Here is a 15,470-nt window from a genome sequence, read left to right on the forward strand (position 1 = left end):
AAAAATTAGTTTAACCGAATTTAAACAATTGAAAACAAACTTATGATTTATAAACAAAAAATTATAAATTTAAACAAAATGTGAACGTACTAAAATTGCACCACCTGTTACGCCTTCGTGTACGCTTTAAAGCCACACAAATCCTTCGATACATCGTACACATGGTGGTATGTAGTGGTGCGATAAGCTGATCGCGAAACGGGACACAATGCGGCTATCCTGGAACCACTGCTCAGGGACATTGCTTCGTCGGCATTCACGGGAGCAAACCAGCTTGTTTCGTAGTTGAACTATTTTTAAGCATTTCTTTTTAATTTTGTTTCAACTAATTTAAGTCGCACCACCTCGCTTCGTATCCATTGTTTGCTTTTCACCGCATTCTGTGTGATGATCGTCAACCTGCCTGATCGATTTGTTCTAGTAAGATAGTATCGCGAAACATTTAGCGTGAGATTGTTTCGGACAGCATCGTTTCCCGTACTGTGTGCAGTGTTCTGTACGGCTTTGCCTTAAGTGCGACAATTGTAAATCGTTTGTTTTAAGTTAAGAAGATTGGTTTTAACTGTGTACCGTTAGTGTATCTCGTGTCCATTAGTTCGTCTCGTCCGTAATTCAAGAACCAAAGTAATTTAAGGTTTTAAAATTATTGCGCTTGTTTCACAAGTCTTTAGAGACTTAGAGAAGTGTATAGTGAGGAGATAGCTCTGTTGGTTGCGCTTGTACGAACCAAGCGTATTTTAAAGCCATTTAATCAACTAGCTTAAGGGAAATTTGAACAAATTTGCGGTTCTTAGAGCAACAAGCGTTTGAAAAAAGATTTCATACTATATTTCATCTATTATAGGTAAGTTTGGAGTTACGCTTTTATTACCCAAAGTGAAGCATCCAAAATGGAGTCTCATTCATTGCATTTTTCTCACCTAATAGTTTGGACCTCCATTGCTAAAGCCGCATCTAGGCTGTGACCATGAATAATAGCATCACCAATACCTACTACGATATGCGTTCCTTCCCGGATCTGGTCGCAAACTTAGCAGCGGAAAATACTAAGATGTACAACACTCGGCAGACCTACAACGCACAGGGAGGAGGATACAATATGAAGTTTTACAATTATTACCAGGTACGTTTAAAGGCTTCCGGAAGCCATTTTTGCGTACCGTATCTGTGGGCATTTATCTAACCATTTTCTTTTGTTTTGCAAACTAATGAAGCAAACCGCACCGTATGTGCCGCAAATGTATGGCAATTGTTTCCCAAAGCAGCGCTACACTCCGTATCCAAACCGCAACTATGGAGCCGTTGGTCCTAGCAACTACAATGTAACAACGAATCATAGTAACCTGCCTCAGCCGCTGCTAACACCACAGCAAAATCAGCAGCAGCCGTATTCAGCGTTGTCATTTCAATCAGCAAGCACCAGCTTCTGCCAGATGCCAATTAATAAATCACTCAACTCCTCGCTCAATAGCAGTAGCTATTCTGATTCGGGTAAGAATTCAACGTTCTACAGCAGTAACCAGAGTGGGTGCAGCAGCCCGCACCAGAGCAATTACTCCACCGACAGTGGAAGTATGGCAAGCAGCAGCGGAACGATTAACACTAGCGGTGGCCCCGGAACCTGTTCCAGCGCGTCGAGCTCTTCGGTGTCACCGATACCGCCGATTCAACCACCGCCGGTGCAGCCACTGTCTACGGTTTTGCTGGGCCCGTCAGTGGAATCGCCCGATCAGGAGATGGTGGTGCTTCAAATCAGCAATTTGGATTCGTCCATCGAAGAGCACAAAATGCACCAATTTTTAATGTGCCAACTGAAACCCATTACTCCCGTCATTTCGCTCACGATCGAAAGTCCTTCGCTGGCGAAGGTGAAAGTACCCACGGCACAGGTTAGTTTCCGAAGTGTGTTGGTATATTTAACAGTAGGTTCATCATTTATTTTGTATTTCTTTTTTCTAACAGTGTGCAAAGCAAGTGGTAGCCAATCTGCATCGCAAAAAGATCGGCCACAAGCGTATGGTTGTTTCGTATATTAAGGATCCTTCGTCGGCCGAATCGTCGGCTCTGCGTTGCCAGGTTGCTGGGTTGCTAAAGGATGTACCTTGTTTTACCCTGCCAATTAATCGTTTCCGTGAGCTGTTTCAATCGCGCTTCAAGTCATCGATTAGCGTACTTGATCTGTATCGAATGCAGGATGTGTGCGTGATTACGCTCGACAATAACGAAGAGAAACACATCTCGCTACAGCCGGCATTGATTGATACACTGAAGAATAGTTCGCTTGTAGAGACGTCGCAGCATAGCGTACCGTACTGCATGCATCATTTTAAGCAGGAGAAGGAAAAAGGCTGGGCAGAGCAGGAGATCGAACCGTTGCCAAATGTCATGATGACCATTAACCAGTTACAGTTGCTCGTGTATTCGCTCCTCAAGTCACACAAGAACGACATTCCCGTTGCAAGCATTTTGTATTGCATCGAGCACGAGCTGCAAATGAAGATAGTCCCGAATGATAACGGTGTACCGCTGGAACACTTACTGTGTTGCATCCGAGGTGTGCAAATTGCGAATAATAGTTTCGGGATAAAAGTACTGTCCTGGATGGATCACGAGCAAAACTGCACCAAGGATAATGATGGTAAGTTAATAGTTCGCGAGCGGGTTCAGGGCATGCTTCATTCGATAAAACTTTTTTCAAGCAGATGTTTGGTCCGTAAATCTTCGCTACATGCCCAAGAGTCCGTCGAACGAATTTCTTCAGCAGATTTCGCGTGAAGTGGTCGAGCTGATCAAGATGTCGCCTAAATCGACGATGAAGTTTACCCGGTTCATTCCCGCCTATCATAACCATTTTGGGAAACAGTGCCGGGTAGCGGACTATGGATACACGCGACTAATCGAACTGTTCGAAGCGCTGTCACCGGTGGTGCAGGTAATGGGCGATGGCGAAAATCGCCACATTACCCTAACGCATCGAACGCAGATACGCCGTTTTACGAGCGATCTTCTCAAGATTCTACGTAACCGCGCGAATAAGTCGATTCTACTGTCCCAGCTGCCAATGGTATTCATGCATGCTCAAAATCGCCCCTTCGATGTTACCGATTACGGTGTGTGCAATCTGTACGACATTGTGGATGGTCTCGTGTACAGCAACTCTATTACGACGAAGGTGCAGAACGATAACGATGTGTTGATTTCGATCGTTAAGCGTAAACAAACCGCAACCGAGCTGGAAAAGACGAGCAGTTTTGCAGGTGAAGTCGTAGAGTTGTTTCGTAAGGCACCTCAGTTTTCTATACTGTTTAAGAAATTTGTACGGTCGTACCATTACCACTTCGGATACCAATGCCGTCTCAGTGATTATGGACTGCTGAAGCTGTCCGATCTGTTAGAAGCAATAAGCGGTATTGTGGAGGTTAGTATCAGGAGACGATATACTGGACAACAATCTCACCTTCCGTTTCTCGTATGTTTTAGATGGAACAAACCAACGATGAGGATCGCAAGATCTATCTGAACTATCAGGTAGCACTACGGATGTTTGCTGAGCAGGTTCAGGAAATCATTAAAACTGGCACAGGAAAACCGTGTACTGTCGTGCGTTTAAGTGCTATTCTGAGCATTCACAAAAATCAATACGGTTACCAACTGCAACCAAACTGTCTAGGATTTAGCAACATGTATGACGCGATGAAGGCTCTACCATATACCGAGGTATTTGAAGCTGGGGGCGAGTACATGGTGATCTCTCATTTGGAAGATTCTGCCTTTCGTATGCGCACGTATGCTACCTGCATGGTGTTGATGGAGTTTCGCAAAGACCGTGTTACACTGTCGGAGCTTATGCGTAGCTATCAGATGCGTTTTAAGGAGTTCTTAAGCGAAAAGAGCATTTGCAACATGAACCATGCGTTGACGGTAAGCAAAAGGTTGAGCTTACATTTGCATTCAATACCTGTGCGCCCGCGTACTTGTGTATGCGATGCGTTTATGCAGCGATTACTGTCATTTAATGCTTTTGTTCTTTTTTTGTTCTGCATATACTCACGAAAGATCGAAATGGATAAGGGCTTACAAACGGTGACATTGACGGCGTTGATGAAGTTTATCATGCGGATGGTACAAGTGGTCAAACAGCGAACGTCGATCAGTGTATATGACCTAAAACTTGCATTGAATGTATCGTTGGGAACGTGCTTCGAATTTGGTTAGTAATGTGTTCGTTTTTAATCGAACAATCAAAAACTGATCTTTTTTGGCTAATATAAAAATGTACAAAGTTCTGCTATGTTATATAAATTTTCTTCTCGCTGCAGGATATCCCAATCTGGTTGCAGTGCTGAATGCTTTTTCCGATGTGTTTGTAGCAGGTAATGCTACTTATATTAATGATAAAAGTGACATCGAACTTAATCGTGACTGTATTTGTAAGTATACTAGCAGCCCTGAATCGTGGGGAATGTTGATTAACTTTCGCTCGCTTTTGCAGTATCTAAAGGATGGAATGCTTCGGAAGAAAGTCTATCCTTTAAGAATGCATCCCAAAGTAATTTGATGCCCAATGTCAAACATGTATCCAACGATATCCGCCATCCGTCTGCACCTTCGGGAGGATGTTATTCTAAAGATCCTGTTCCATTCCACAACACGGTTAATACTCAGTATCTGCAACAGCGTCGGTCCCTCGGAAACGATTACTCTACACCTCTGCTAAAAACTCTGCAGCAATCGCATGGTCCACAACCGTTGCAAACTTTACAAGTACCTTCCAATCCTTGCTACGGTTATAATCACCCCCAGAACATATTGATGCCTAATAATTACGGCCACCGACACTCTACCAACTCATCGGCGTTTCCTCCAATGGCATACGGATCGTCGATTGGGGCTCCCAAAAGTGACATGGACAAGGAAAATATTAAACCAATGCAAAATAGTCACGTAGCGCATGACCTGATGGGCACCAACTACAACAAGTATTCTTCCAAAATTGCACAAGATCAGGTGTCAAATGTTTTCCAGTTGAATTGTGCACCGAAAGTAGCTGAAAGTGATGGATTTTGGGAGCAAGAGGCGGTACGCTCAACAGGACAACCGTTCATATCTAATCGATCTACTCAAAATCAATCGAACTGCTGGAAGAAGAAAGGGGAAAATTTAACGGAATTAATTGATTCTCGCAATTCCGTTATGGATGTGGTTGCTGCATACTGGGAACCACCAAAACCGGATACACCAACAGATATGGTAGGAAAGCGTTTAAAGATCATAACCCTCTCGTTACACTTTTCAATAAGCACATAACTAACTTCGCTAACTTACAGAATCTTCCGTTCTGGTTGGATCCTATCTGGAACGATTCATTACAAAATCTAGACAGCATTTCCTTGTGGTCGGATCCCGGGAAAACGGTATGGTCAACCAACACGATTACACGAACTTTCTGTAGTAAATTGAGTTGTGTATTTAAACATTTCTTCTTCATTGCAGCTTAACATTCCAATTCCGGAGCTGAAAACAATTAACGATCTACCGCCTCTAAATACACCTTTGGAAATTCTGTCCGAGCAGTTATCGATTTTTTCCTTCGATCAAGATAAATAACGGTCATATTCTTTAGCCTGACAGCTAGTCAATCGAGCCAACTACAAGCTGTCGAAAGGAATGGGTACAAGTGAGAACCCTCAAAGCGCGAGATGTCCTTTTCCAAAGATTGATCGTGTGCCTTTCATTTGAATCTGATCCCTAAGGATACGATGATCCTGGCCCGAGAAGGTCTTCTTGAGCAAAGTCAATTCGTTGACAGCATCAGCATACGATCTACCGTTTTCCGGAATGGATATTTTCGGATGAATCGTTCGTGGAAATGGTATGATAAGCATTAGCCTGCAGCGATTCCTGTGATGTAGCATCAGCATCATTATGTACCTTTCAATCGGTTAAAGAACCAGTTAGCATTTAAGTTTAAATTGATCGTAACTTTTAACTTATTATATTTAGATAGCGAGAAAAGACTGTGCCAATCAAATGAACTTTACCGAACTCCAAGAATGGCGTGTATCTATCAATGTATGCTCACTAAAACAAGTAGTACGTATTTATAAGCTTTGTTGTGACTATTGAAGGAAAGCAAGCGTAGGATACGAAACCCGAAGGAGTGAGACATTGTTTTAAAAGTAATACTCGGAACGAGAAAAACAATCTTGATTCCGGATCGCTTTTCTGGCCAAAAGCGAGCCATATACCGGAGGGCTAAGATTTAACTATGAGCGAAATATGTCCTTGCTGGTGCGGCAAACAAGCGAACCAAGATAGAGAAAGGTGAATTTACGTTTCGGAAGAAAAGCAAGGAAAGCATACAGATTAAGCTCCCGTGTGCTGAAGTTGTCGTTTGTTTTGTCAGGAAAATATTTTAGCTTATTGCGTAACAATTTTAACCGTCACAATTAATAATTTATTCTTCAGTTATTGCCATCAATTTTCAGTTGGTGTTTGTTTTTGCATGTTATTAATTTTAAAAATGTTGTTCCGATCGTTAGTAATTTTATTATTCTAGCCTACTGTAAGCAATTGGCTTCGTCGTTACGGGTATTAGCGCCAGCAGCTTTAAAAAACGGATAACTTTCGTAAAATTGTTCTAATTTCGTTAATCGTTTTAGGAAAAATACTTTCGTTAAACATTGATTGCATGGATACATGTTAAGTTTAAGATGAAAACGGATTGCAGCTCGCGGATTATCGTTACAGCATAAGCAATTCAAGTAAAGCAATAAGTTGGCAACATAGTTATTAAGCGTTATTGTATTGTTGTAGTCATACTAAATAAAAATTATGTGTTTTTGTAAACTTTATACTTTTTTTATTCGTGCAACATTCACGTATGTCTTGAAGAGTCCGTAACGTCCTGGTACAAAATGTCAATTTTAGACTCGTGTAAAACACGAACCAATGAACCATTGAATTATGTTGCCCATTATCATAAGTTCGCCTAAACTTGTTTCCCTGTTATTATTATTATCTCGTAACAAATAACAGCATCTCCGAATTCTAGCTCAAAACACAATGAGTTGTAGTTTTGCTGAATGACCACTCCATTAAAGGAGAAAATGGGTTTTTTTACTCAATACTAAACCGTTAACTGTCGTTTCTAATTATGCGAGTTTTTTTGGTTTGTTTTGCGACTCGATGCACATCATAAATTATCGGTTACACCTTCACCAAGGAGAGGGCTTCGTCCCGTTTGGGGAAACCTCATGGCTCATTTCATCATTCCGGGCGCGAAAATGTGTGATCGAACGAGACACAGATCATCAGAATGATCGAACTCAAAACGATCACTTCATGATTTAACTTCTCAATCGTGCAAACGTGCACCCATGGGTGCGGTATGTCCTACACATCCCAAGGGATCGCCGGCGAGAAGATGCCCGAATATGCGGTCCGGTTGGCCCAGTCGATCTGTCATTTTTATGTCAAGCAGTACCGTGCCACCTTCGCTTACCTGTCCCACAGTCACAGACGAATCGCAGACGTGATGGTAGCGCGTAATAATATAATCGCACACAAACTTAACGTTCCGTCCAGACGCCAACCGGACCCATTCCCTTTTATTGCCATAGAAGGAAAGGACAAACGCGCACCACGGTAGACCAAGACCCGCAGACCCGGGACCGAAAGGGAGAGCTCTCATCTTCGAGCCGAAGGTTAATTAAAAATCAAAATTATTTAAATTGCGTTCTTACGAGTTATTAATTTCATTCCTTTTCCGTGTTTGGGACGTAGCGCGTTCCGGGACCTCCTTTAAGCGTCATTCTTTCGCTTTCTATCGCCGAGCACGGACGGTAATCGGCGCGCGTTGATCGAGATCCTGTCGCTCGTCGAAGCCACGCCACGTTATGGTCACGAACGGATCAAGTTATTTCGACATTTTCCTCCAGAACGAGTCGCTTTATTGTCTCCGTCTATAGTGGTGCGATTTCGCTTTGGTTATTGCTGTTGTGTCGCATGCGTTTTACATGCACCCAGGGCGAAGGTATGCTTCGTTGCACATTTTCTACGTTTGTCTGACGATGTGCGCACGAATGGCGATGTGAAAAAAAGAACGAGCGAAACATTCCATCGTTCTTCAAGCGTTTGCCGTTATGAATTTATTAACTGTTGATGCTTTTAGGTTTTTTTTGCGATTGGAAGTCGGAGTTTCAGGACATAATTTCGGTAGCGAACAAAGCGAAGAAACGTAAAAAAAGGGTGCATTATGGATTTGAGATAAAAATATGCATGAATGGGGCTTTTTTATTGTTTATGTTTTAGGATGGTTTGTTACTTTACTTCTATAAAATGATTTTATAATTATATTTAAAAAAAATCAAATGTTAATTTTTGCTGCAGAAACGTACAAATCAAACTCGTTGTTATCTTTAAAAAAAAGATGAAAAAAAACATCATTGAGGAGCTGTCTAGAAACGAGGATCCGTTTGCATATTCACGACCATCCCCAACTGAGACTGTGAAGCAAAGCGGAGTGAACTATCGATTATGGATGAAAATGGAAACATAAATATTCCACCAGGCCCGATGTATGGCTCATCTCCGACAACCTGGAATGCGGTGCCCCACAATAGGGAGGTTCCTCTGCCCTTGTCCTTGGGTTTGCCCATCGAAAGTGGAAATCTTCGAACGCAAAGGAAGAGCAAAAAAGTGCGGCATAATCCCTCAAGCGAACTAATGCCACAATCTGCAATCTGCGATGCTCGAACACTGCAAACACAAACACACACACGATGAATCTCTCGAGAATTAATATTTGACGAACTAATGGTACGGAATGGGTAAATACATAATATGGTACGCGCCATATTCCTCCTATCCACATTTGTCCGGATCTGAATCGCCGATCGGTTCCTAATCAATATGCATCCGCATGCAAGTGTTAGTGGATGATGGTGGTGGGGATGTGGTTGTTAGACGGCATAGTTGCCACGTTAAAGGAGGACGTTTTATTCCAGTTGTATGCGGGTTGGTTTGTAAAAAAAAGCTAGGTGAGACATTTGAATTGATCAAATTAAAAAAGAAGGAGAAAAAACTCCCCAATGTTCCCATATTGTACCGATTGTCCTACACAGTTTGGGTTAGAAAACTATTTTTGCATATTTTGCATAAGCACCTGAAGGGATTCGGAGAATTTCTCTTCCCACACACGCTACAAATGATTTCTGATTCCGTTAGGGTTTTGATGATTTATTTCGATGCTTAAAAGTCACCGAGATTGAGCCGGCCACTAAAGACGAAGCACTAGCAGACCATCCTTTTTTTGTTTGGCTGTCCCTTGATTCCATTTTCGATTGGTACTCCGGGCACAATCCGTTTATTTTCCCCTGTCCTGCTGCTGTCAAAGTCCGTTACATCGATCCGTCATCGTCGGGCGATTGGGAATCCAATAACGGGCCAAAAATTCGTCCACCTTCTTCTCGGGGACCCATCGTCACCTTGCTCGGTCAGTTGGTTTCTCATTCGGTTTCAATCTGAGTCGGTTAAATCCTTCTTTCCCGGCCAACCCTACAACTACATCCGTTTGCTCACGGACAGTGCTCGATTTCAGATTGATGAGTTTATGTGATTTATTAGATGCAGATCCGCCTTATATCCCTTTCGATTCATTACCAGTGGACTGGGTTGAAGGATTACACTTTGCCTGCCCTTCACAGCGGTAATAGTTCGGATTGCTTTTTTTTTGGGTTTATTTTTCAGTCAGAGCTCAGAGTAGCTTTCAATTCATTCCGAGTTCTTCCCTACTGAGTGCATGGATGTGAAGGATTCAGAAGGATCGATACGTCCACAGGCAGAATTGAGTGCGAAAAATGTACACCAGACTGCGTGTGGGATTAGTGATTTTTATTGGAAAATTTTATTACTACCATTCCATCCATACTGCAATTCCGTTCGCTCCGAGCATACAGAACAGAGTACCAAGCAAAAGGTACGCTGTGCAGTGGTGACAATTTGTGAACATTTTTGTGCATTCAGAATGTCCCAATATTGGTTCACACTTCAATATGTTTGCTGAAGAATTAATTGAATGCAGAAAGGTACGTTTGGACGAATCGAATCTCAAAAAAGATTTATTTCAATTCAAGCGTTTAAGCCCTTCCACCTCCGATTCCATTTTGAACTCCTAAATTCACGACCCCATCTTTGCCTGGCTACAAATTAAATCACTCCTAAACAGAATCAATTATGTAAAGCATTCCTTTAATTAGGAAACGTTTACCAAGCTTCCCAAACACGTGTGGTCGGTGTCGGTCTCACCCAACCCCAGAGTGCTCCAGTTTGGAACGGAAAATTATCTTCCAACCCGCGTGCCTAAAGCTTATTGTAAGTCGCAGTTTGTGTTGGTTGATGTGAAGCTTTCATTTACGCACATCGTGCCGTCAGCCTCCGTAATGTGCTGGCGTACTTCGAGGAAACGAGGGGAAGCCATAAGGATTTCCGAGAATTAAAGACACCTCGCCGTAATTAGGTAATGAACGACACGGTGTGCCATACCAGCAAAAACAAACCGATCGGTACCAAACCTTTTGCATCGGGGTCTCGCGTTTATCGGGCGTCGAACATCTTGTGCTTCTGTCTGACGACGAGTTCGTTGAGAAATGCCATAACGAAAGAAAACCGACCTGCAGCACGACAGATTGACACTGGTTAAGCCTTGTCTGACTGATGCCCATTTTTCGTCGTTGGTTAATTCGTGCTTCCTTTCCACCATTCCATCCTTGGTTCACCATTCCATCCTTGGATTTCCTTTCGTTTCGATCTTTCTTCCATACGGCCCCGCTAGAACCGCCTGTCGAACTCCGTGTGTCGTTCATTATGTCTTGATGTCTTGGTTGGCCTTTTCGGTAAAGTGACGAAGTGTGACGAACCAGAAGAAGCACAGATAAACAGCTTCGGTGGTGTAAATAGCTTAAACGGTAACATACACGGTAAGCTCGTAAATTAGCTCCCCCACCCCGGGGTTACAAGGTAAGCAATTGAGATACCGATCAGGTGTGAAGATAAGCCAAAGCTCATTCTACACCCGTCCACGGACGCCGAACGGTTTATGAGAACTTATGAGAGACTGGTCCGTGGTGTCGCCCATCGGATCGAAGGATCCGGTGGCGTTTGAAAAGCAATTTAGATACCAGTGTCGTCCGGGTACGACAATTCGGGACTAGCAGCAGCTCATCAAACAGCCAACATTACGCCACGAAATTACGCGCCCAAGGTATCGAAGACATTGTTAAACCGGCGTTCGTGATGGCTTACGGGAGTAACATCTGGGGATGGGATGCAAACCAATGTTTTGCGATGGTCGCCTGCTGATGCTCCGGTGGCTGTTTATGGGAGCGTTCGGGTTTATCCTGCAGTGATTCGTAAGCTTTACGACACAATTAACTTTACACAGCACGCCCAGGACGCGTGAGTGAAAAATGCAGCCAATAATGACATCATGAAATTGAATCAAGGCACAAAACCGTTAAGCTTTATGGAAGATGGGCGATTGTTAAAATGTGACCTGCTGATAATGGAGCGTTGAATTAAGAGTTACTTTTGCATATAGTGTCATTTATTGGATAGATAATTTTTCACTACGAAAATGCCAGTAACCGCTTTATCTTATTTTAGTTTGGTTCAAACCATTGATGCGTATTTTTTGGATTAAACAAACAATTGTTGCATGCGCTTTGACTTACATTTCCTAGCGTACTGCTTTAGGACAATAAATGAAAACTCCATCAAAAATACAACCAGTGCCAAAGCATGTCCGATCCCGAGAACCGTCCACACCATTATTAGATCATTGAAACTAATAATAGTGTTCTCAACGAATTCAAACTTCTGTTGAAACTGCTGCTGACGATCCTGCTCCGATTGCCAGTGTCGGATTAAGCCGCTTTCGAATATTTGTGATAGATATTTCTTAAAGTGAGGATACAGCAAGAATGTCCGAGAAAACGTATACGAAGCCGGTACCGAAAGGATCTTCTCGCCCACGATATGTACGTGTGGGCGAACGTTGTATCCGTACCGATCGTACTGTTGGTAGATCCAATCCAAGTACATATCCCACGCATTGAGACACCGAAACAATGTTCCGTAGGACTGTCCACCATCGAACGAAAACCTGTAATCGGTCGCTTTCCGGACGTGTCTTTTGAACTCCGATCGGAACGAAGTCACGGTAGCTGTTGCTTCGCCCACGTACAGCATGGTGTCGGTCTGCAGGAATTCGGCCAGCGTTTTCGGATCGGGTGGATAGCGGCAGGAGCTCATTAGTGACAGTAGCTTTGCCTGGTACGCTTCGGAAAGGATGAAGAATACTAACACACTAGCGAACAGGACGGTACGCTCTGTTCGCGATAAACCTGGAGCGTTCAGGTCCACGCCAAAGATGAGTGCAGCAATTAGACCGTTTTTGAAGTAACGATGAGCCAGAAGCGAACCGACTGCAAGGCAAATGATCAGCGCAAACCATGTCGTCGATAGAAGAGGCGTCGTAAGATGTTGCAGTATTTGGGACTTTTCTGTTTTCGGAATCACTAGACACACTCCGTTCATTTCCGGCAAAATGTGTGATACGGACATCAAATCTGCGCGAAAGTTGCGATCGAAAAAGATATGTATTTTACCGGCTTCGAGCTGCTTGTTGAACCATTGCATCAGCTCCACAGTAGGATCAGAGCGATAAATTTCTAGCTTCCAGCGAAGCTTCATGTGTTCCAGAATTGTTCGAAACACATACCAATCGTATTGATGCGATTTTACTTTTCTGATCGATTGTGTGTTTTTGGAAAAATCGTAACCACGCACCTGTACCACCGGGAACCGATCTGCCTGGAAGCGATCGGAAAACATTTCCCGCATAGACACGTGATGGGGCACGATCACCAATTTTACCTCGTAATCGATACCGATCACTAACGGTGGTTGAGATTGCCGTTTAGGTGGCGTAACAACAATGAAATTAATAGACGTTAGGTACTCGTTTAGCAGTATGATGATTCCAGCGTCCAGGTAGCGTACATCGGATAGGATTAAAACGACATAAATGTTGCGACTATTCGCAGCGAAGTAGTTTGGTTGGTGATGTGCGAAAGCCTTCACAAAAGAGTTCTACAGATGAAGATAAAAGGTTACTGTTTTGCGAGATATTGCTTAATACTTATCATACCATGATATTATCAGCATCATCTGCACCGATTACAACCAACTGTCTACTCTGGACGTAGGCCGGTATAGCGTTGTTATACATCGGTGCCATTAGTGCGTTGTACTTCCGCGCAAGATCATCAATCACGTCGCAAAAGAAGTGCTCCTTCATTGCCACGAAGCTGTACGTTTCTATCGACATTGCATTTGCCTCCAGCAGGATACGGTCGAGTAGTGAAACTATGGTTCGTAACTTGAAATCATCTGCCTTTGGTTCCAACTTCGAGTGAGCAATAGTGCTTAGGATGACACAACCGAACGCTGCAAACAACACGCCATGCAACATGTTTTGTGATTGTTACTTCAGCAGGATGAAACACAACTGAGCAAAGAACTGTAGAACAAGTGAGTTTTACTGCATACCTTGAGCGAAGTAGTAATTTACGCGAGCAAATAGAAAGAATAGCAATTACAGAGTAATTCCAATATTGATTGATCCCTGGAGGATAGTTTAGAATGTCTCCCTATGGCCCCGTTGGTGGTCTCAAGGCAACTAAAATCTAGCAATACCTTGCTATGTTATATCGGAGGCACGAATGTTAATATGTAAATGGAAAAGAGTGAAGAATGAATGCCTTAACAATAAATACCGAAGTAGAATAAATTGTGCGGCGTGAAATATACTTAACATAGATAATCAATTTCACCACTCAAGTTATTAAATTGCAATCGCATGCCACCAACGTTAGTCGCCTTCCATCGAAGAATAGAAGAACAAAGCGATAGCTTCAGAAAAGCCACCAGACAGAAAAGCTCCCTTTCGATCAGTACTTTGCTCGATGCCGCCAGTCACCGGCAACTATGGAGATGATGAGCCGCTGAGCTTGAGAAATTAATTATCCGACCAAGCTGGAGCCGGTAGGCACTGCACTAATATTCTCTACGCCCGGGCAAGATTCTTTACCGCGGAGAAATTTTTCGGTCAATTTAGTTCGCGCACCGGTAAGAACCGGATCGTACGATGACGCTTTGTTTGTGGGAACATAGGCACGATGATGTTCGTGATCGGTGGCCGGTCTTGCCTGGTTGTCCCGTGTCCCACGATGATCATCGACCGGCAGGGAGGAAAAAACGATTATCGAGCAAACGTCCGGAAGTGATCTCGTTCTCATCACGGGCCGATGGGAACCGATCGGTGATGCGATAGATCATTTGGAAACGTTTTTGCTGCTGGCCGGAAGAAGCGGATAAACGAAGGGTGCGCGCGCGCGCGTGGTTTGTGAGATAAGTTGTCATGAAAATATGTTGATGATCGATTTATTTCCTTGACCGATTATTGTTTTCACTTTCCATAACTCAAAGTGAATCGAATCCTGTGATTTTGGGCTTAGATCAGCTTGAAAAATGTATCTAGAATGCTCTAGAACTACTAATGCAGATCATTTGCCGACACACAAATAATGTTGCGAATAACTGAACAAGCAAAGATGGATGTACAAAACATAGAAGCAGCCATGATCGACATGATCGTGAACGCTTCCTTTCCTTGGCATCTAAAGACACCGCGTAAAATTGCAGCATCAGGCGTAAGCCCGCATGGCACAAAGCGTCCGAAATGCCTTCCGGCCGTTCGTTACGTTTAACTCGTACCCAGCGATGAAGATAATTAATAAATATGCTCGATCGGAGATGTTTTTTTTTGTATTTTGTGTTTGTACAGCTTCCCGGTGAAGAGTTTTACAATTTTTCAGTCTCAATTATGGGCTATTACTGGGCTCGCGAGCAAATCGTAGTCACCGAGTTACGTAAGTAGCCGATCGGTATCGGAAAAATGTGAATCCCGGCGGAAGTTCTGGAGTAAGCAATGAACAAACAAAAAAAACCACGATTCTTCGATTCTTCGGCAGTAGCAATGGTGCACGCCCCTAGCGAAACCATCAAACGTCGCGCTGGAAGCAATCGATGAGACACAGAAATGTCATTATTGCTTATTAAATTGTTCACCATGCGTAGCAAGCTGGAGGGAAATGTAACCAGGAAGAGAGAGAGACTCGAATCTAGGCATCGGGAACTGCCTCACAGCATCGCCGAGACGCGATAGATTCATGATTGTGAAGGTTAATCGAATTTACCAACAATTCACCTTGGAGACGACCATGGTTGATCTAATTGGCGATCGATCGAGATAGAGATCTTGCCTCTTGGACGGTGCAAGAAACGTTCTGTCCACCTGGGAAGAGGCGAAAGCGCCACCGAGAACCGGGAAACATCCAAACAATGCG

The 15,470-nt window shown here is 43.3% G+C and overlaps 2 protein-coding genes across 2 annotated transcripts; one reads left to right on the forward strand and one right to left on the reverse strand.

Moving 5' to 3' along the window:
• The first annotated feature begins 202 nt into the window (after positions 1-202).
• LOC125762780 (meiosis regulator and mRNA stability factor 1) lies at positions 203-6,849 on the forward strand. The gene is made up of 11 exons (XM_049425266.1): positions 203-844; positions 928-1,123; positions 1,215-1,889; positions 1,963-2,638; positions 2,703-3,418; positions 3,481-3,921; positions 4,057-4,210; positions 4,320-4,430; positions 4,493-5,250; positions 5,328-5,414; positions 5,494-6,849. Exons 2-11 carry the CDS (start codon positions 968-970, stop codon positions 5,605-5,607), a joined length of 3,888 nt encoding a protein of 1,295 aa, XP_049281223.1. The 5' UTR covers positions 203-844; positions 928-967; the 3' UTR covers positions 5,608-6,849.
• A 4,474-nt stretch (positions 6,850-11,323) lies between these two features.
• On the reverse strand, positions 11,324-14,255 carry LOC125762794 (uncharacterized). Its single transcript, XM_049425289.1, has one exon. It carries the CDS (start codon positions 12,901-12,903, stop codon positions 11,698-11,700), a length of 1,206 nt encoding a protein of 401 aa, XP_049281246.1. The 5' UTR covers positions 12,904-14,255; the 3' UTR covers positions 11,324-11,697.
• Positions 14,256-15,470: the final 1,215 nt, after the last annotated feature.

This window comes from Anopheles funestus, chromosome 2RL (assembly GCF_943734845.2).
Source record: "Anopheles funestus chromosome 2RL, idAnoFuneDA-416_04, whole genome shotgun sequence".
In the NCBI taxonomy this organism is placed as follows: domain Eukaryota; kingdom Metazoa; phylum Arthropoda; class Insecta; order Diptera; family Culicidae; genus Anopheles; species Anopheles funestus.

Coding starts and splice junctions, on each gene's coding strand:
- LOC125762780 (XM_049425266.1), top strand. CDS start 968: ATGAATAATAGCATCACCAATACCTACTACGATATGCGTTCCTTCCCG. Junction 3,419..3,480: donor CAATAAGCGGTATTGTGGAG/GTTAGTATCAGG, acceptor CGTATGTTTTAG/ATGGAACAAACCAACGATGA. Junction 5,415..5,493: donor GGTCGGATCCCGGGAAAACG/GTATGGTCAACC, acceptor TCTTCATTGCAG/CTTAACATTCCAATTCCGGA.
- LOC125762794 (XM_049425289.1), bottom strand. CDS start 12,903: ATGCGGGAAATGTTTTCCGATCGCTTCCAGGCAGATCGGTTCCCGGTG.